We start from the raw sequence: 22860 nt of genomic DNA, 5'->3' as shown, positions 1-22860 counted from the left end.
AACCTCTGAGCAATATTTGTGCCACGTTTTGAGGCAATTGGACTACTGATGCAGTCCCCGTGCGACACACAGACACACAGTGTACGTGTATGCATAAAGTCATACACATATACACACACATCAGCCTCCCTTCACCCCTGTCATCGACTTCAATATGTTCTTCTTAAGATGACACTCATAAAAATCATTAATGGATGGATTACAAGATAATGCACATAACTGGAACGCTTGGAATCCTTTCTGTCCTCTGTGGACACACACACACACACAGTAAATACTGAGACACGTAAAATAATTAATAAACCAAATGCATACAGAGTACAAAAATGAGTTTACTGGTGAATAACAATATAAAATTGTGTTGAGCACATATGGAGGCAGAACTCACTTTAACACAAACACAAGACTTGTGTTTGATCTGAAACAAAACGTTTTCACTCAAGTAACAAAAACTTTGAATATCTGCAAAATAAAAAAATAAAAAAATGCTGACATGCGTCCAGGTATATTAGTAATGATTATCAGTGCATATTTATCTCAGCACAGTGGCACATATCTTCATACCTTGTTATCAACGGTATTATTAAAGTAGCACTAAATGATTTTTTTTAACCCCAAAAGATTTGATACAAAAATGTATATATTCTTTTAATTGATTTAAATAATGTACACTCACACAGATGATTCAAAAAAGGATTTTAGGCTTAGAAGGAGCTATTTTATTCTACATAGCAGGCCGCCAAGTCTACCACCATGTTCGGACCATGTGACCATGAGGCTCACCAATAGGCCGAGTCCAAGAACGGTTGTTGTAGAATGCAAGGAAGAACATTTGGGGAAAAACACTTAGTGCTCCTTTAACTGTCTAGCCATTACACACATCTAGAATACATTTGTTTAAGGTCATTAATTCAAGAATCTTTTTTTTTCTTCTTCCCTAAAATAAAGAAATGCTTTGTAATTCTCCTGGGCACAGCCATAACATCACACACAACACGTGAAAAGATGCTGGCACCAGGAAATATATGTTAGATTTTACAGGCATTTAATGTAAGAGGATATGTAAATCTGTAAGCAGTAAATATGGCGCTGTCTCACTATTAGTGAAATCTTATTAGAGAAAAAGTTTACAACGGCACATATAGACGGGGTCAACACGTACATTCAGAGTAGTTGATGGCACAATAGGCGACTCACAGATTAGTATCAATGTAAGTATGTAATAATCCTCTGTTATGCATTTTCTACAGTGGGCAAGTGTTCCATGATCCTACCCATAATGCCACAGCATGGTCCGTTTAGGTTTGTTTTCAAATCCAGTTTTGTAAAAGGCATTGGGCTTGAGTGCAGTGTGGTCAAAGTAAGGTACCCAGATCCATGGCACTATTGCAGTGGGAAAATACTATATCCTCAACACATATCACATCAGTGTTTCATTTATACTTAGCATTAGCATGTAATCAAACAGGTACTTGTAGCCGTGTCCGTCTATATCCGAGACATGTTCAGCGTGTCTCTCTGCAGCATATAAGAGTAAAGCGGTAAAGCAAGCAAACAACTGGCGGTTATTATGTTCCCTTGGCAGCCTATCGTCTATCGGTTATTCTAACACACTGGCCTCAACATCGGGTTCCGGGACCACCGGGGGTCCAAATGGACCCTTACAGGTCTGTAACTCTGTAACTCTCAAATGGGATTTGTTGCGCTCTCAGAGTTAAATTAACACTCCGGATTTTACGGTGTAGATCGGGGTCCCCGAGATAACCCACCGTAAACTCTCGGAGTTACAGACCCGTAAGTGTCCATTTGGACCGCTGGTGGTCCCCGGACCCGACGTTGAGAACCAGTGGTCTAACCTCCATTTGCATTCCTCCGGGGCAGTGGGCAGAGACCACCGACGGGTCGCTCTCAAATGCGCTGACCTTTAACAGCGTTGGAGGGACAGCAAGCATTTAGATGGCCATCGTGGTCTGGATGAACTGAGAGAGAGAAAGGAAGGAAGGAAGATCGATCATTTTATTATTTATGAATCGTAAAATTATTTATAAGTTGTTTTACTTAAAGAGAAGAATAAAGACTAATGACTGATTCATACTTAGTTGCGCAACAGTGTTGCAGGCAAAACGCTTTTGACTGTGTTCCTAGATATAACTGCCATCTCCCCCCAGTGGCTTTTAGATGTGAACTGACCACTGTACCATGCATAAAACTGCCTAAATGTATGCATAATGCAGTATAAATGTGTCTAAATGGCTTACTTTTTGATGAACCTACACTAACTATCTTAAAAGGGTCCAAAATAGCCTTATTAGGCTTGGAATAGCGCTTTTGACTGTGTTCCTAGATATAACACCATCTGCCCCCAGTGGCTTTTAGATGTGAACTGACCACTGTACCATGCATAAAACTGCCTAATTGTATGCATAATGCAGTATAAATGTGTCTAAATGGCTTACTTTTTGATGAACCTACACTAACTATCTTAAAAGGGTCCAAAATAGCCTTATTAGGCTTGGAATAGTGTTCCTAGATATAACAGCCATCTGCCCCCAGTGGCTTTTAGATGTGAACGGACCACTGTACCATGCAAGCTTGCGGCACGTCGTGAGCTTGTGGATTGGGTATTTTCGTACGCGACACTGCCATTCAACTAAATGTAAAATAGGCTTCAGGTACTAATAGTTTCAGTGAGAACACAAGGCTGCATGCGGCCGGGAGAGAGAGAGTGTGTGTGTGAGAGGAAATGGACAGACTTACATCATCATATTGGAAGGAGACGGCTCCCTGCTGCATAGAATCTCTCCGTCTGAAGTTGTCTGTGCAGAGTAGAGGCACACAGTCAACTCACAGCACGCTAAGCATTTCACATTTGACTCACAACACTAGCGTACAGGTGTTTGGAGCTTGCATACAATGAACATAACAACTTGAGTAGAACCCAGTGTGCCAGAGCACCTCATTAACGGGTACAGTTTGTTTCAATTTCCTTTCGCAAATTGCACTTATGGTCTTGAGTTAAGCTGTAGATACTGTAGATAAATACTTTATTGTCCTTGCGGAAATTCATTTAGTACCAAAGAGCCATCAGGATACAACAACAAAAAAGTCACAAAACATAACATGGCAAATCATCTCAGCTAAAGCCCTCCAGACACGGTTTTATTCCGGCTTGAGACAGTAATAACAAATCAAATAGAGGGAGAGATGTCCACAGTAAGCTGAGAGATAGAGAAGAACATGCAACACAGGTCTTATTAGGATGCCCAAGAAAGGGAATATTTCAAGGTCCTTTGTGTTCATTGCACATAAGCCTAGATTAGGTGTTGTCTATTCGCCAATGCCAGGTGCCTGTTTGCCAATCCATGGATTTCAATGTTCTTGGCAACGCACGTGTGGTTCTTGTTTCTGTGGCTTCAAAACCCCAGCCACGTTACATTATTATAGCACAACATTACCAGAGCCAACACTACACCACCAGGGCATGTGTTCATGCACTTGTCATTAGAGTTGGGATCCTCCTATATTAAAAATAAACAAACTATATAATTTTGGCCTTAACATGTTTGATAAACTCAATCATACAGTATTGCATACATATTACTGTAGTGGTTCTCAAAGTGAGGTCCAGGGATCCTCTGGGCTACTTGCGGGGGTTTCAAATGGACCCTTACAGGTCTGTAACTCTGGAGTGTGCAAATGGAACCAAAATGGAAATTGTACACTCTCATTGGTGGTCCTTGAAATAAAAAAGTTTGAGAACCACCGGTATTGTAATTGTATGGGAGACATGTGGTCCACATACTGTACCAGCTCTGCAAGTGTGATAAACCGGTACCGGAAATGGTTCCAAATGTGATGGAACCGATTCCGGATCCTCAATATTGGAACCGCTTCCTCTGGTTCTGGATCCCAGCCCTACTTGTCATCCTGTCAGGCCAAATGACCCAAAACTGCTCACAAGTATTCACAAGCAAACATCTCGCTGTGCACGGATGGCTCAATGCGGACAAGAATGAAGATGAGGAGGGGGAAGATGATGATGACTGTTGGGTCTGGTACCTGTAAGAGCCCTGAGTTTAACACAACAGGCCACGTAGTCATCAAAGTAGATTCTTCCAGCTTTGCTGTAGCGCTTGATGATCACATTCAGGCACTGTGGGCTGACTCTGTAGCCTGGAATATCACAACAAAGAAAGACAATAAACTTGTAGTTAAAGATTATCCTGAAACAGAGAAAAACTACAGGTTCGATCCCCTGAGACAGACAAAATGACATCCGGCAGCCGAATGGCTGCTGTGTTAAGTGATCAGATGGAAAAGTGAATGCTTTTGAGATATTCAAGTGGGCCCTGATCCAGAAAGGGTTGAGAACAGTATGTGACCCATTACATTGTCAAGTCACAAATCATGTGTTAGGTTAAAAATGCAATATATGGCCCGTGTTGGGCTTTTATCCGTTTGGAAGCTCTAAAATATCATCAACTGGTTTGACAGAACAGATTGTCATAAACTAGCTTTATCACCATTTTATCACCATATCATGCATAGATTTCAGTTCAGGGTCATTTGTTAATTGGAGTAGAAATGAAATATTAGTATGTATCACCAAGATTATGCCATTTCCACTCATGAATATAAAAGTCTAAATTATGTTGCAGGTCACATTATGCAGGGCCACTGTTACGCATACGTGCATCACATACTGCACGTAGGCCACAACGTTCTTGAGGGGGCTCCAAGCATCATAATAAACATAAATGATTTATTCTTTACATTTAACTTTAAGAACAACTACAATAGGCAACATTGGACAATTATAGGCAAAATAAGATATGAACAGTTGCCCAAAATAATGACTGAATTAATTATGGTGCATTAGTGCGTGTCTGTCATGGTTGTATCATGTATTGGGTACGTGCCCCGGGCTCTCCTCCCTGGTCTTGTGATATGTGTGTACTGTGTCTGTTTAACTGAGCCAGAAAGAATGGGCCCCAAAAGGAAACAGAGAGTGAAACGAGAGACTGTCGTGAGACAGGTTTAAATACCTAGGAAAACATATCGCTGTTCAATAAGTGTACTGTACATAAATTATTTGTCTCCCCCACAAATGTCCCTTAAGGAGATTTACGGTACCCTTTTCTTTTGCTCTATCTTTGCCCTCATTTAGTAATCCACATCCTATGAATTATGCATGCATTTGATCCTCCAGAATTTGGGTAATCCAATAGAATGCACACCAAACGTACCGCGAAGAAAACAACAAGCCAGTCACTTCCTCGTTGATGGGATGTGCAGTCAGTAACTGTGCCTTTAAGCACCTTTAAGAGTGAGCTTTTGACACATAAAACACATTGAGAAGTGTTATGTCAGACTTCCACATGTCCTCCTCACAGCAGAATGATAGCATTCAGGTAATACAAACTGGCAGAATTGCAATTTAATACTATTAGACCAATGTGGACAATTGACAAGAAAATGGGCCTCATTCACCAAGCTCGGGTGCAAATATTTTGTACTTATGCACATATACACAACGTTAACTTCCCCTTTTTTTTGGTCTATGAACTTTGACGGACGCACACGCACACGCACACTCAAACTCAAACTCACGTCTGCTCGGGAGCAGACTTATATGGGACCGAAACTTGCGTATGTCATTAGATTCCTTCATGCAAAATAGTCTAGTGCCAAACCCCAAATAAAATATTTGTGTACCCAACATTTGTCAACAAATTTGTCTTTTTATAAAAAAGAAAGAAAAGAGATGTCAAGATCTATTGCTTGGTTATTTTCAGTTGACGCATTTAGAGCTGAATTGTTAGGTCCCTCAGCGTGTTTGCCGTTTCTTCAAGTGTGGCCTCAGTTTCGTGTATTGGACTTTCATGCCAACTCCATGTCACGCTATTAATTTATAATAATATTGACCACATCACGCTTGTATGTCTAACCATCTGATGAGGACACAGTATGGATGAGATCCGGCTGTGTCCAGATCCATTCCGACATAGGACAGGATATGTTGTTAATCCAAAGGACTGATTTCTCCTTAGTAATCAATAAAGCGCGATCTGGTCCATAATCATAATCGCAGAGATCCGATGATTCCAGTGTTATAATGTATCATCAGTCAAATGTGAGCATTTTTTTTATAGAAAATCGCACTTTAAAATTGACTTATGCCATGTACACGAAATGTACGACCAGGTCATACATAAAATTTACAACTAGGTTAATGAATGAGGCCCAATAGGTCCTTGTCTTTGTGACAAATCAACCTAATCGAAACATTCAATCCTAATTAATTTGTATAAGTGTGGGTTAACTATCCCAAGGGTTATTAAATACACGATTAAGCATAATTAAACAGCCATCATCTCTCTGAGCAATGTTCCAACATCTCAATTACCCCATATCCAGACCCCATGACCCAGGGCCCTCGTTTTCTCCATTTCCTGTGGCTTATTTGTACATTATGTCATTATGTTGAATGCCAAATGTCCCTACTTGTGACAACATGAACAGGAGTCGTAACCTTGAACTCTGAACACTCACCCATAGAGGAGATGGACTGGGACATCTCAAGGGGTTCCATGGTTCCACTCCTGTCTTGGTCGAACATCATGAAGTTCTGCTTCCAGCCGCTGAGAGCCGTGAACAGCTCCTTGAACTCATTAAATCCCATCTTGCCCGTGTAATCCCTCTGGAGAGAGTCTGGTTAAGGTTTAAATCGCTGATACATAGAAGGGTGATTCCAAAAATATTGTGATAGGTCCAGGCATGTTGTGTTCAGGCACGTTTTACCTCGTCATCAACAACAGGTTAAGACAGGCCTGACTCACAGTAGTGCATGAGTTTTCATCTAATGTAAAATCACAGTTTTCTCTGTCTTGTGAGATACAAGAAATTATCAGATTTAACCTTCATTTATACTTCACCTCACAACCCATTTAGCACGTGTCACTCAGCAAAAATGACATATTCAATCCAAAAATATGTAATTTCTCAAGTTAAAGGGCTTTGTGTCAAAGTATAATTTTGCTCTAATTGGCTCCCGACAGAGTTGGAATTACGCACAAATTGCCATTGGTGAATGGACGGGTGCAAAAAATGGAGACTCTTTCTCTTGCACTACCGTCCACTACAGTCCTCTGCCTCAGGACAGCACACGTATGAGTGTTGCACAGAGATTACACCTTCTATACCACAAGTTATTTTTCTATCCATATCCCCTGGGAGGCTTGAGGCCACACAGAAATGACTTCATCCGTCTATTATTAACCACAACCAGGACTGTGTGTGTGTTTGTCCTCCAGGTGACATCACACACAAGGTGAACTCAGATCCCCCTCATGCTACACACCAAAAGTAGCCCTGCCACACACGGCTACAGCTTTGGGTCACGTTGGATACAGAGAGCATGAGTACAGTGGTTTTACTAAAGGTGTTATAACCCCATTTGAAAGTGTAAGTGACACCTATCCACACAAAAAGAACTGATTGAATTTCAATTGATTCAATGATGATAATACCTTTTACACAATAAGAGGTAGATTAGGTTTCTATTTGACATTTTTAGAACAAGCCCTCCGTATCTTTCAAGTATTAAATGAGAAAGTAGGATTATGTTTATGTTCTTTCCAGTGAAATCATATTATCGAACTATAATTTATACAGTATACAGCATGTATACAGTATACATACATACACACACACACAGTTGTAAAAGATACATCCAACATTGCGATCATGATCTTGCACGTCTCCAAGCTGAAGGCTGTAAGGACAAGAAAGAAATCATGCATGTTACAGCGGTTACAATTCTGATTCTTCTGCACTGTCCAGAATTATCACATGATAATCACAAGTTCTACTCTCTGATTCACGGCACAAATATCGTTGCCGTCGGGCAGAAACCTCCTATCTCCATGTTTTAACTTTGTGTTTTTGATAAATTAACTTGCTCATACAACAGCGTCACACAAAGGCATCAAAGGTAGCAGATCTACAAGCTCGAAACGCGGCGCAAAGCGTTGTGTTTTGAGTTTGTCAATCTGCAACTTTTGCCGTTTTTGAATTTGAATCCTGAAAAGTAACAGTTTTGGACATACAGTATGATGTTTCCACGCGACAGACGATATATTAGTTACCTAGGGATGTGCCGATAAGATACTCAGCATCTGTCCGATACTAGCCAAAAAGCACTGGATAAACAAGTTATAATCTGATCCATTAAATGCTTGTAGTCACACTTTGACTGGCATGCGGTGAAGAGACATAATAGTGTGTCATCCAGTGTTAATTCTGGTCTTAGTCTTTTGAATAACACACCATTTAATTTTAGACCCATTTTAGTCATCTGGAATTGTTTAGTCTTAATCGACTAAATATCAAAATCTTAGTGTTTTAGTCTTAGTCAACAGGATTAACACTGGTGTCATCATCATGTGACATGAGAGCTACAGCACACTGTGCCTGGTCAGAACGGCTCGCTTATACCGTCAGGAGATCCAGAGTGCAACTGAACAATGGCGATTTGTATCATTGGAATAAATAAGCATAAACAAATCGCTTCGCGTGAATAATGTTGGTGCAATGAAGAGATTTCATAGGGAATATATGTGTTATATATACAGATTAACAATTAAAAGAGGAAATCATGTAAAGCCCATTTCCTCTGTTTGGTGTGGTATGAGTGGGATCGACAGGCAGGCTCTCTCTGTGGTGGGAGGAGCGATAGAGAAGAGGGGGGTTGATAGCAGAGCAATATGGCACAGGTTGATAAGAGTGCAGTATAAATTGGGGCGGGCCATAAATATTCACAAACAAAAAAAACGGTCATGAAAATGTTCCATTAAACCCCAAGGTGCAGGTTAGCGTCTTTTTTGGGGCAGATACTGGATTTATGTCCAGAGAAGCACAAGAGATAATTGATTTAAAAAAAATGTCTATTTTTATGTCCTAACCCCTTATATACGTCTCAGAAATGACTTTGGACTGGAGAACTACCGCTAAACTTGCAGAGTGACAAATTATTTTTAATGGGTTTCATCTGGGTTTCACCTTTTGATAGTACTACTTTGTTGACATGAAATAATAATCCTGCTAGTGTTTCAATAGTGCGAGCGATGAGCGTGAAAAAGTACCACTTGTAGAGACAGTGATGTACGCCCAGAGCTGGTTGAAAAGACTAGACTTAAGATACTAAGGATTGTTGGTCAGAAATGTCACTGTCATGCGATAGTGAGCTGGAGCATGGACGCACTTGATGCTGGTTACAAATATGCCAAGGATTCGTCAGTGATGTCACCGCCATGCGACAGAATTGTTCAGACTCAACGTTGACTGTGCAGATTTGTACAATCCATAAACTAGAAATTTCCGGCCGCCTTTTCGCAGCCTGGTGGTACATGTCAGGTGAACCAGCACCGATCCAGGGATCGTGGGTTGGAAACCTTTGCATTAAGGGACAAAGAAGAGATCACTCTGTGGACTTTTCAACCAGGAGACATTTTGATCCAGCAAGGATCTTCTTCAGGTCTATTCTCAACTATTCCCAATGACATTTAACAATTTAAACCCTGTAGATTTCAGTTAACCTGGGTTCCCTAGGGATCTACTTTTTCTGACTCTTTCCCCCCCCCCCCCCTCTTTGCCAAGAATGGCCGAGTTATTTTTGCTAAATGTTTGCCCATTATGACGTGCCCAGTATTAGGATGCCAGGGTTCATGTGTTTAACAGCGTACAGTATGTGTGCAGTGAACTCACGGTTGTAGGTGCCGCTGATTCCAGACTGGGTCAGACACCTCTGGAGTTCATCTGCATCAACCTCACCATCCTGCACACGTAAGAGAGAAAGTGAGTCATATTTAAACACGTAAGAGAAAAAGTGAGTCATATTTAAACATGCTTCACATTCCTCCCTTTCCTACCAACTGTAGCAAAACCCTTTTCATAGATTTTCCATAACATTTTACATTCCAATGATAATATTTCTGCATTTGAATCACAACTGAAGTCTGTGGACAATCTCAGGTTCACAGATGTGATTTCATGGAGATTTGAGTGACGGTTCAGGGAAGATGTACAGATTTCTATTATCTCTAATTATCTCTAATATAGACTATTATTACTACCCTAGGGAGGTTCTGGGAGACTTGAGATGTCAGCAACTGCTATATTTAAGTCCTAATACACAAGAGACTGTGGTATAATCAGGATCATCATGGCTGCACCCGTGCTGTTGGCATGACATTAAGCAGAGGAGGACCCATAGCTGTGGTATAATCATGATATATCATGGCGTCAAGTGAAGATTCGCCCACAATTTTAACAGAAAATGGTATGCTGAATATTTCATTTCAACCTTTATTTAATTATCGGAAAATACACTGAGGGCTGAGACCCTCTTTTCCAGTGGTGCCGAGATTACAGGTCTGAGAAAAGCACAAACAATATGAAAAGAAAAAAATAATATGATTTAAAGGAAAATCACATGATTTATCAACATCAACTAAATGTTGAATAACAAATATATGTGAATAATGTTAGATCAGCCTTGAGATCCTATGTCATACTCTCTAACTGCTTGCAAAGAGTTACGGAATTTTCAGAATGTCAAATGTGCATACCATATTAGCATGCATTTTATGTACCTGAATTTACTCTGTTTTTACGTCCGGATAAGCTTCAGACACGCCTCCTACAGGAGACTAGATTCAGATCGAACCCATTTGATTTGGCGTTAGGAACCCCTTGCGACCACATGCCCTTGCTGACGTCGACCCCAAGCAGGGTTGGGACCCACGACCTTCCGCATGAAAAGGCATATGCTCTAACCGCTACACTAGAGTGGCCCTTCATTCTTGCACACTAATGTGCTAAATTTGACTTTTGACTTGGCCAGAAGGCCCTAGAAGGCCCTGGTGTGCAGCTGTCACCGTCGCAAGCTTCTGTTGTTATTTGTTCTTGACCGGTCAGCTTCTCTTAGTATAGCCTGTTCATATGTATCACCATTTAGGGAGAACTTCTTTGGGTATAAGGGGTGTTTGAAATAGCACCTACGGAAGTTTTTGCCCTGCTGGGGCTGGAGGGGTGTGGAGCCCAGGCCAGGAAGCCTTGGCTATGCTACCGTCTTGCTGTTTCTGATTCTACAGTATCAGAAGCCGTCTCTATCAAACAAATCATGACCCATCCATCACAGTCCTTGTGTAGTGAACACACCCATCCTGTTCTCGGGTTGTCGCTAGCAGCACCCACAGCTGAAGACATAAAGAGCTGATTCATCATGTATGCCTTCTAAACACTGAACACAGACACATAACATTTACCCAGTCTCTGAGATTGATGGACTGTTATTGCATGTTGTTGTGTGTGTGCTGGATTATTGTTGTTTTATTGCCAACATTCTAGGCAATAAACCTTGCCATCCTTCTAGCACTGGTGTAAGCTTTCATTGGTGGAGACATATATTTATAGTGGATGTTGGAGCAGCAGAGTGACCACAGAATAAACTTGAAGGAAGCAAAACATCCAGATAAGGTTTGTGAGTTGTTTGCGTCACTTCCTTCACATTCATTCCGTGGTCCGCTCCGCAGCCACAAACATTTGAAACTCTGCCTGGATTTCCTCCACATAACGCTACATCAGTGTGAACCATAGCAACTATTACAGCTTGCTACCGCAATACGGAGAAAACCCAAGTATTGTGGATGTTAGGGATGTAACGTGGTATGACATTTCATGGAATGGTATCTACCCTTTTTAAAATGTGTTGACCATGGTCCCCCAAAGTTCTGTACTTGGCGGCCTCCTGTTTTCCCTCTTTACCAAATGTCTTCGGTGAAAAGCTCACAATGTGAGCTATGGACAGTATGGTTCAAGTATTTTGCTTTGAGCACAAGTATTTTTCTTCGAGGAAAATTATTGCTTTATTGAACTGAAACGAGTGTGCATGCTTCAGCGTGTCTGTATTTAACTGAAAATCTTGTGCAATAGCATTGTATATTTAACACAGGTTAATTTATACCATGGGCAATGTATTACAGGGAAAGGTTTACAGCTCAGAACCGTGCTTGCTCGATGATACTGCGCCATAAAGTACCTCAAAACTGCACACATCCCTAGTGGACATTATAGACACGTAAGCCACCCAGATGACTAATAAACGGAGATAAAACATCTGCAATCCGCAACTTATTTGAATGAATAAGCCAATCTGTACGGCAGGGTATGTTAATTCAATAGAACTAGTACACCTGCAGCGGTCGGAGATGGTCTCCCCACACCTCCATTGAGAAATTTAGATTCGGGTGCCCGTAATGACACCTACTGGTTGGCAAGTAGTACGTCCTGAAGCTCATAAGACGCTCACAGTATTTCCCCCAGCAAAGCAGTGATTCCGTCTTGGAACGAGGAACAAGATATTTGATCTCCCACACGGGAGATCCGGTTTCAAGTCCCAGATAGGTAGGACATGAAACGTATGGAATGCATTGCATCTTTAAGTTAGGCTGGATGACCCGACTTATCTGCTCACTTTAGATATCAGGATGAGAAAAAGGCAGAAGACAGACACGCACATCCCAAACCTACTAGGTTGAGTGCTGGATCAAAACTTCGGCATGAAATTAAAATAAATTAAAATCCACACACCAAGTGCACTCCCGTTTGCAAATTTATTTTAGGGTGGTGAAGTTTCCTAAAAGGTCTCGAAACTTAACCACCCTAAAATACATTTGCAAAAGGGAGTACACTGGCGTGCAGATTGTATTTATTTGTATTACACCTTAGATAGGCATCGGAACATCTCATACACAATGTGACTTACCTGGCCTGCTACAGCAGTAAAATACCCCCACATTGGGTCATTGGTGGGCATCTGTGAGGGTGCCCCATATTGCTGCCCATATTGTTGCCCATATTGTTGGTATTGTTGGGGTGGTCCACCTCCCATGGGTCCTCCCATATGCCCTCCAGGCATTCCCTGCTGTGGCATTCCCTGAGGCATGCCTGGCATAGGTCCCCCATACTACAAAGAGAGGTGAAAAGCACACATTGTCTCAATATTGAATTAGAGAAAAAAAACACAACTAAGACGATAAACATAAGACCTTCTCTTCTGACGTCTGTAAATATCACAATATGAAAATAAAACACATGTCAAATTGCGTAGTTGACTGATCACATTGGACTGCATGGTCACAGGAAGTCAAGCTAGAACTGTGATTTTCAGCTGGCTTTGCGTAATAGCGTTACTTTATAAAACAAATGGTAAATTCATAACATCAAACAAATGCCACAATATAATGGACAGTGATAGACGATACAGTAAATATTGATATATAGCTCAACACTATTGGATTGACAAATTACTTTTTGAACACACAGCATAAAAAAAGGTGTGTGTGTGTGCGTGTCCCTTCATTTGAACAAACATTTGTATTCTGTGTGCGAACTGAAGTGCATTCATTGTATTTCCTTGTGCACGAACTATAAATAAGGTTTGACAGCAGAGTATAGTGTGTCCTGTCCACATAATCCACCCACATGAATGATAGGGTCAGATGAGTGCAGTGACAGTCAGTCACGGTGCCAATATTATCCCAAGTAATGTTACTCAACACAGTGGTCACATGATTAAGTTTACTTTACTGTGATGGTTGCTGCACTTTGTCACCAGTTGAAACAGGTTTTACCAGCGTTGACAGTTGAGAGTGAGAGATATCAGTCAATAACCAAAGGCTATTTTATTCATGGCCATAAGGCCAGTCCACACCAATGCAACCCCATGCAACAAAACCGTTTTAGACCGGTGACCGGTGCCATTTGGGGATAATGGTTGCAAGGAGTTGGTTGCAGTTGCAAGGAGTTGCATTTGGTGCGGTCTGGCCTTTAGACCTTTCATAATTTAAGGAAGCTCTAGTCTCAGGCTTAGAGCTTCCTTAAATTATATAGTAGCCGTCTTGTTAATTCATAGAAAATAGTTGACTGGTTGTCACTGTATGAATGAAACAGTCATCACTCAATAATCTGCCATAATACATGTGTGTTGCAGACTATGCAGAGCATTTTAGAATATGTATATTTCTAGCTCCATAAAGAACCTCTCACTCCGCTATACAGCTCCGAGATGAGGTTCTATGTCGTTACCTTCCAGAATCGGGTATACGTCCACCAAGGCTCCGCTGTTTACCCTTTTGTATACGTCGTATCCCAAAACTAATGGTAGATTCCAAGCCGCACGGATGTTTAAAGTTTGGAACGGAATGGAAAATTTTAGGAACGGAGCGAAACTACCCATTTAAATCGCTTATTTAGTCAGCCTGTGGCCATGTTTCCCATTCAACCCGGAAAACCCCCCTACGTCCGCTGCCAGTACTGCTCCCGGTTTGGCTACAATGGGAAACATGGCCACAGGCTGACTAAAGCGATTTAAATGGGTAGTTTCGCTTCGTTCCTAAAATTTTCCATTCCGTTCCAAACTTTAAACATCCGTGCGGCTTGGAATCTACCATTAGTTTTGGGATACGACGTATACAAAAGGGTAAACAGCGGAGCCTTGGCGGACGTATACCCGATTCTGGAAGGTAACGACATAGAACCTCATCTCGGAGCTGTATAGCGGAGTGAGAGGTTCTTTATGGAGCTAGTATATTTCCAATACATCCAGATCCCCACATATACAGGGTTAGGTGTTAATATGTAACCAAGTGGACTATTTGGTTACATTTGTACCCTCTTACGGTTAAATTAACAATTTCACTGTGTATGAGGCCTTATATGGACTTGGCTTTAGTAAATGCTACAGTGTAACTTTCTCCTGCAACATTGTAGCGCTGTGTGTGTATGTATGTATGTGTTATGTATATTCCCACTACATCCAGATCCCCACATATACTGGGTTAGGTGATAATATATGTATAAATGTATCCATATGAGTTATATATTCATATATGTGTTAATGACTGTATCTGAGAGGGTAACAAATGTAACCAAATTGACCATTTTGGCTCGTTCTATACCCTGATTACAGTTAAATTAACAATTTGACTGTGTATAAGGCCTTATACAATATGGACCTGGCTGTAGTAAATGCAACAGTATAACTTTCTCCTGCAACATTGCAGCAGTGTGTAGTGGTGGAAAGTAACTAAGTACATTTACTGTACCTAAGTACAATTTTAAGGTACTTTTACTTTACTGGAGTATTTCCAATTTTCAGTACTTTTACTTCTACTCCACTACATCTCAGAGGCAAATATATGTTACTTTGTAGATGTGTATTATTAATACAAAATATACATATTTATATAACCCTATTTAAACTTTGGCTATTTGAAAATAGCTCACAATGTGTCATATGTGAGGTTGTAGATCTGTAGATTTTTTATACATTTGAAACCTGTGAAATGGGACATTCTGCATAATGTGTACTTTCTACTTCTGGCACTTTTGATGCCTTTTATACTGTTGTACTTAATTTTCTATAACCCATTTCTACTTTTACTTAAGAAAGAAATGTGACTCCTTTTACCACCACTAGCAGTGTGTGTGTGTGTGTGTGTGTGTGTGTGTGTGTGTGTGTGTGTGTGTTTATGAGTGTGTGATGATCCATCATATCATCAGACCCACCCATTATCGGAAACCCACGACCCCCTCGGCCAGGCCCCATCCATCCAGCTCTTCCCCGGTTACATAATCCACGTCAAAACACACACTAAACAAACACACTCATGTAGTGTAACTCACCCCTCCGTATCCTGGATAGGCCATGACGCTGCTGGTGAAACGTGAGAGTCTGTAAAAGTGTCACGACGGGATTTCTGTATTAATAATGTAAGAAGTTTGTTGGTTGACACTAGCAAACACACTCACAGGAACGGACTCTTCTTCCTGTATGTGCCAATGACGTCATATCCAAGTGTGGCCAAAAGCTGTCCGGAAGTGTGTTGATTGACGGAGCGGCTGGCCAATGAGTGAGCGAGGGAAGTGCGCCGAAGCACCGCCTACTCTGCCTAAAACCCTACGTCACCGTGCGTTGTGCAGCACCCGTGGAAAGCCTGGTTTCTATTTGATGTTCTGGAGATCTAAAGGTTCTAGAGCCCGCCTACTGTATCCGGTTTATTTTCACAAACAAATGCATGCACGAACATAAACCATTTCCGTATCCGTTCTTAACCGGATATGGAAACTGCAAGGAGAATTCACCCCTGTCTAACTCTACCACAGCAGATTGTACATGCAACATAAATAACAGACGACTTCGTTTTGAAGGTGAATCTTAATTAGCAAAGGAATAATGGGAAAATAATTTTAAGTATAAATAATGATGAAATGTTGTACAGTTGTCGACGTAAGACAGGCGAATTTATATTAACTGGAGAAACAAGTAGTTTCACTTTGCAACATTGCCAGTCACCGCCGATATGTATATCTGCATGGTCACCACAAGAGGGCGTGTTTGAGACTTGAGATTAGCCCTAAATCCCTTTGACTCTATGCCCTAAATAGGCCTACATAGCCTACCTTGGAAATGATGCTGTTAATTGTATACGATATAAAAGTCACTATGCTAGACTGGCAATGCATTGTATTTTATCGTTAATATTATATAATAACAGTTTGATTGCCTTAAGAAACAACAAATCATTTGAAAACTAAAAATGTCTAAAAAGTGCCATTCAAGTTAATACGACATATCCTCATGATTAAAGACAGGTTATATTATTAGAAGCATTGATAGTGTATTATAATGTTTCCATAGTTTTAGCATTGTTATTTCTTTTCATTTTACTTTGCAGTTGACACCATTATTGTCTCCTATCTCAGTGGTGACACACTGTGGCTTCTAACGCAAACCTGAGGTCATGGGAGATATCTATCGGTTCGCAGAAACATAAACAGCAAGCAAAAATAGCTTACTAACAATACTAACATACTGCAATGGGTAATTTGATGATAATTATACAGTAGAGTGGGCCTGTGTTGTTTACTGTTTACATGCATACTGTCACCGTAATGTACTTTTAAGAGCAGGCTTTGGTGTGCCCTGAAAAATGTAACAAAACAGTTTGCGTGTGTTTCAACAGTCTCCTGAAGAAGACTATAGCTTTAGGTAAAAACATGTTGCTTGAGTGCATTGAAGAAAAAACAAATGTGTTTTGACTCTGGTATACCTTGTATGTGTGCACATATACAGAGCCCTTCAATGAATTCAACATTTTGTAGTCAAACACTTTTCTCTGCTGTTTCTGGCCTGGTATCTCTGAGCACCTCTGTTTCCCATTATGTCCCATTGAAGAAGCCTTGAAACAACCAAGAAATCTAACTTTATCCCTTTATTTAGCTTATTTTTTTAAAACTGGGTTGTTTTTATGTTACCGATTACATTCGGTTAGGTTTGCAACAAGCAAAGTTAGAAATGGGTCATTGCTGATTCTGAAATGGTTTTTGCACCGATGCCCTACATGTGTAGATGTGTAGAAGCGATTCTAGGCCTAGTAATTAAATTGAGCAACTGAAAACAAATGATCAACCACTGTACGATCAGTTGGCAGGTTAGCATGTTGCTCCAACAGGCAATGACAGGCAGTGACAGACAGTAGAGAGAGATAGGACATGCAGAGAGAGAGAGAGCGAGAGAGAGTAGAGGAATGACATAGAGCAAATAGTCCGGCATTTTGTTGTGCCCATGTGTTATATGGCCTAACCACTTGGCCATCGGGTAAACCCAGTATAGGGCATTCTGAGTATCATGACAATATGTCACGCTGGAGCCCCAAACAATCACATCTATAAACCATGGCATCTTTGAGGGCCCCAGTGTGTGAAGGTCCCCCTTGGAATCTTTATACACTTTCACCGCTATTCAGCACCAGTCACAGTGCAACACAACTAGTGGTGGAAAAAGTACTACATTTTTTACTTAAGTAAAAGTATCAATACTGCGATGCAGAAACACTCTGTTACAAGTAAAAGTCCGGTAATCAAAATGTACTTGAGTAAAAGTACAAAAGTAATGGCATCAAAATATACTTATAGTACCTAAAGTAAAAGTAGGCCTACTCATTATGCAGGATGTCCCGTTACAACAAGGTATCATATGTATAAAATGTATTAAAATCGTTTGAAAATAGCAGATCTACAAGCTCACAACGCGACACGTTGTGAGCTTGTAGATCGGCTATTTTCAAAAAGCCAAAGTTTAAATAGGGCTGAAGTGGTAAATGTATGTTTTGTAATAATAATCAAAATCTACACAGTAACTAGTTACTAAAGTTTTCAAATAATTGTAGTGAGAGTAAAAGTACAATATTTGCCTCTAAGATGTAGTGGAGTAAAAGTAAAAGTATAGAAATTTGAAATACTCCAGAAGTAAAAAATTCCTCAAATTTGTACTTAAGTACAGTACTTGAGTACATGTACATAGTTACTTTACCCCAGTGAACACAACTTTGGCTTATGGAAAGTACAATGACCAATAGCGGCTACAGTTCTACAAGAGTATTCTAAACTGATGAAGTTAAAGGGATACTTCACTTTCACATAAAATAAACATTAAAAATATTTAAAAAAATGAAAGAAGTTATGGCAAAATAAAGGCCCCCTCACACATTAGTAGGACACTCTAATGCGTGAGGGGGCCATGAATTTTCCATAACTTTTTTCATTTATTTTTAATATCTTTTTTAAATGTTTCCCCGGCCCTAAAGTGAAGTATCCCTTTAACAATCAAACATCACAGCTTTTTAACTCATAGCCAAGAATTCCATTATAGTCATTTAACTTCCAACACGTTGTGTCTGTTTGAGGGAAGGATCTCGTCTCTTTGTTTATCAGTATGAATAAACACACTCTCTGTGTGTTTAGAGTGCTCTCTTTTGGAGAAACTTCAGAAAGAGAATTTACACTGATCTCTTGGGGAGTGGATGTGAATGCCATCACCAGCTGGGTCTGTATTTCAGCATCTGTTGTATGTTTTGGTACAATACAGTAATGTTAAACCACATGAACCCTCGCGCAACACGTTATGAGCTTGTAGATTGTCTGTTTTCGGTGAAGATATTTGGTGCAGAGGGAAACAAGGAGTGGCCAAGTAAAGATCCCCGGGGGACCCGGTCAACAAAGTATATCTGGTTTAAGTGGGGTGGCTGTATGGTTTAATATATTATTTTTTCCTTTCATTAATTCACTCTCTTACATGCATCCATGTTCTAATTATTTCAGTTTTTATTCCAGCAAAAGTGTTAATTTAACTTTGAAAGTGGAACATTTTACCTGTAATGGTGTATTTCATGTTGTGCATGTCTGCCTGCCTGTTTGTCGCACTTCCTCTCTCAAAAACACTTGAGCCTGCACGCACGCACGCACACACACCTCATTTGTCCAATAAGGGAAAATGTGCTCCGAGTGTCACCTGTAAACGATTTTGTTCACGTTTACCGTCAACCTTGGCACAGATACTTGTAAATTGAGGCATCTATGAAGTAATGCTCTTCAAACAAGCCTCGCTGCATTAGGGGAGAAAACCACTTTCTGTTTGTTTGCTTAGGATGTCCGGTATCAGGGTGAAAAAGTCTACTGTATGATGTCTAATCCCCATAAAGGCACAGTTTCATATTTGTTAAGCTTTTAACAGGCTTTTAGCATTTACTTTGCCCTGGCCATCACTTGCAGTATGTACTCAAGAGTGGATCTGACACAGACTGTTACAACCACAGCCTGAAATAGTCCGTTATCTTAATCGGATCACCTTCCCAGAGAGCGCTATGAATTGACCTGAAGAAAAACACAAGGAAAGAGGAAGCATCCAAGCTATTTTTGTTTCACAGCTTTCCTGGTATTCATCAACTGCATGGTGGTTGACAACAATCAAGCGGATATTATTTATTCATTCAAATGCAATACAACTCTAGTGTTAAAGTATATTAGCATTTCCCCTTAAGTTATTGAATTATGGCCACAGAAACCACCTCAAAAGGTCCCAAAAGAATTCTGTTTAAATTGTTGTAACAAAGACCTCTGCTTCCCAGTAAAATAATGTGGTGGGAAGTAAGTACGTCCTATAATTGAGTACTGAACTTAAACTGAAGTAAAGACTGTAGAATCGTCAATAAAATATTGAAATGAAAAAAGCGGTTTCAGAGATTTAATGTCATGCAATGTCAAAATAACAATACAGCAATTGATATTAAAAAGAAAATGTAATTTTGAATAATGTGTTTTTAAAGTAAGCACTCCAGTATTTAACTCAAGTAAAAGAGTGACTAAACAACTTTCACTTGCTGTGGAGTTATATTTGTACCGCCTTGTACTTTCTCCACTGTAAAAGAGCTCAATTAGACTAATGCATATACATTAAAAAGGTGAAAGAGAACATCTGTGGTCAAAGAGAACATCTGTGGGCTCTTCTGTGTGCGTCTAAAAACAGAAACAGTCAGTATTGGATTTATGACTACAGGACAAAGTCATGACTTTACAAGGTGCACAAACAGTAGTGCTGAGTCATGGAAAGTTGAGCACTGAGCAGGACAAGAGCACTTGTCTGTCTACACATAAATCCACACTCACCACAGCAAAATTAATGCCATCAGTATCAAGATTCTGGAACATTGCTGGTCTATTTACTAAGTGAGGTTACTGTAGACCAGAGGTTGTCAAACATTTTAATTTCAAGGACCCTCAGTTTGTTATGCCACGGATCCCCATAACTCTGATAGTGTGCAAACGAAATCATTTGTACCAACCAATAAGGGTCCATTTGATTCCATTAGTACACTCTCAGAGTTTCAGACCGGTAAGGGTCAATTTGGTTACTATCAATCATTTAGCTGGGAACCCCCCGCCCGGAACAATAATATGTGTCAAAGTGTCCCTGAACTAGACACTTAACCCTAACTGCTCCCCCCGAGCACTCATCAATCATGACCATCTGAGCAGCCTTCAGCTGTATGGAACTGAAACTGAATTTCAGACCTGATTAATAAAGTCTATTAATCTCAAAAACAAAGCATTCTGGGCGACCTGATAGTTAGGACGCAAAATGCCCTTATCAGCGTGTCCTTGGTTCGACTCTAGGCCGACTGGACTGTTTGCGGTGTGTCATTTGAATACTCTGTCCATTTCCTCTCTCTCCCGACTGATAGTATCGAATAACACTTTCTTTCCTTTTCTCCTCTAGTATTTCGTTTCATGGATATGGTAAAGCATATGAGTGAAGCTATTCAAACAAGGGCACCTGTTCAGCAGGGAGAAGTGGTGGTGAACATAGCGTGAACCTCTGTGTGTGCGATATGCTGTCCTGATGAAACTCCTTGCTTTCACTGGAAAATAAGTGAGTCCGGTTTGGTGTGGAGTCAGGTGGTTGTCTACACCAGTGGTACTCAAATGTTGTCATGTGAAGGACCCCCCAAAATGTATGTGTTTGGCCACGGACCCCCATCTGAAAAGACTTTGTGCCAGGGACGGACCCCCATACAAGATTTGTGTTGTTAAAGTGTCGAATTTTCATAAAACACAACGCAAGTCCTTCATTTCATATGTGTGAGATTATGACTGAGCGAGTTATTGACAACAATACATTTTCACAGTAGCATTATCTAGTGTGTGGGCTGTTTTTCCATTTGAGTTCCCACACTGTAAACAGGAACTAGAAAGATGGAGAAAGCTGCTGTATATGAATGTACTTAAGACATATAATTTATTAACACATGACAGTCTGACATAAAGGAGCCTTGAGTTATTTCTGCACAGTGCAGTGTCACAGAATCAGTCATCACCACAACAACTGTGAAGTCATTAGTGTGTGTCACTGTCAACTCAATGAACTCACGAAGAGCGTCAGGCAACACCTTGGGACTGATGGTGTCACACAAGGAGTGGCCATTATGTCCATACATCATACGCTACATCAACTAAACCTATATATAGCCTTGAACCAGTTTCACACCAGGGGTCACACTGAGAAAGATGTCAGTAACCTTCACTTTGTGGTATGACAAATATAGCCAATCTACAAGCTCACATCATGATAATAATAACTCTATTTATATAGCTTTCGAAAACAAGTTACAAAGTGCTTTACAATAACAGTAAATACAATTAAGATCAGAAATTGCAGAATAGTACAACAGTTCCTAAATTAAGAAAAAGCTGTGCGATAGAGGTGAGTTTTTAGAGGAGATTTGAAAGAGGACACTGATGATGGGCATTGTGAGCATGCAGATTTTTGCAACTTTTGAATATTTTTTTGTATTGATGAAAGTGGTTAACTTTACAATAAGTTGTTTGTTTGTCAGTCACCCTGTGAGAACATGTTTCACTCTCTCCACTCAGCATATCTTCCCACCTACAGAAGACATTTGTTGAATTATGTTTTACATTTTATCTAACGACAAACATCTCTTATGGGGGTCACTTTTAAAAGCACGTTCAAAATGAATGTCTTAGAGAGGACCCTAAAAAAAAAACTCAGTGAAATTAACACAAAAGATTTTATTGCATACAATGATAGTAATTAAATATTTTTTGAAATAAGGTATGAAACAAAACAAGGCTACATTCATAATTAGATCTTTACATGCAGGTAGCTAGGTTAGTATGATCTCAACCAGTAGGTCTGTGCCCAACTGTCGGACAAGGTGATCTGAATAGTCATCTTAAAACGTTCTATCAAGAACCCCTGCACACATTAAAATTAGTTAACGGTTAAAATTCACTATTGTGAAATTAAACCGTTCTTCAATTTCACAATAGTGAAATTAAACTGTTCCTTTTTTTTTTGGGTGATTAATATTTTAATGGATTTTTTATTTGATAACAGCCCGAGGGGCTGACAGAACGAAACAGGATAACAAATAACTG

At 40.2% G+C, this 22860-nt stretch overlaps 1 protein-coding gene across 1 annotated transcript; it reads right to left on the bottom strand.

The window, feature by feature from the left end:
- Positions 1–314: 314 nt before the first annotated feature.
- Positions 315–15905, bottom strand: LOC308080901 (grancalcin-like). Its single transcript, XM_080422991.1, has 8 exons — positions 15748–15905; positions 12827–13027; positions 9766–9835; positions 7731–7774; positions 6553–6700; positions 4060–4173; positions 2758–2816; positions 315–1979 (listed from the first exon to the last, which is right to left on the bottom strand). The coding sequence occupies exons 1-8, from the start codon at positions 15769–15771 to the stop codon at positions 1953–1955; spliced, it is 687 nt and encodes a 228-aa protein (XP_080279117.1). The 5' UTR covers positions 15772–15905; the 3' UTR covers positions 315–1952.
- Between the last annotated feature and the right edge of the window lie 6955 nt (positions 15906–22860).

This window comes from Gymnoscopelus braueri (genome assembly GCF_963280865.1).
Source record: "Gymnoscopelus braueri genome assembly, chromosome: 24".
Lineage (NCBI taxonomy): Eukaryota > Metazoa > Chordata > Actinopteri > Myctophiformes > Myctophidae > Gymnoscopelus > Gymnoscopelus braueri.
Note: the sequence above shows the minus strand (reverse complement) of the source record. Positions and strands in the feature narration are given on the sequence as shown.

Excerpts from the sequence above, each read along its gene's own strand:
- LOC308080901 (XM_080422991.1), bottom strand. The coding sequence starts at position 15,771 with ATGGCCTATCCAGGATACGGAGGG. Across the intron at positions 13,028-15,747 it reads CCTATCCAGGATACGGAGGG|TATGGGGGACCTATGCCAGG; the intron begins GTGAGTTACACT and ends CTCTCTTTGTAG. Across the intron at positions 7,775-9,765 it reads AATCAGCGGCACCTACAACC|CCTTCAGCTTGGAGACGTGC; the intron begins GTGAGTTCACTG and ends TTGTCCTTACAG.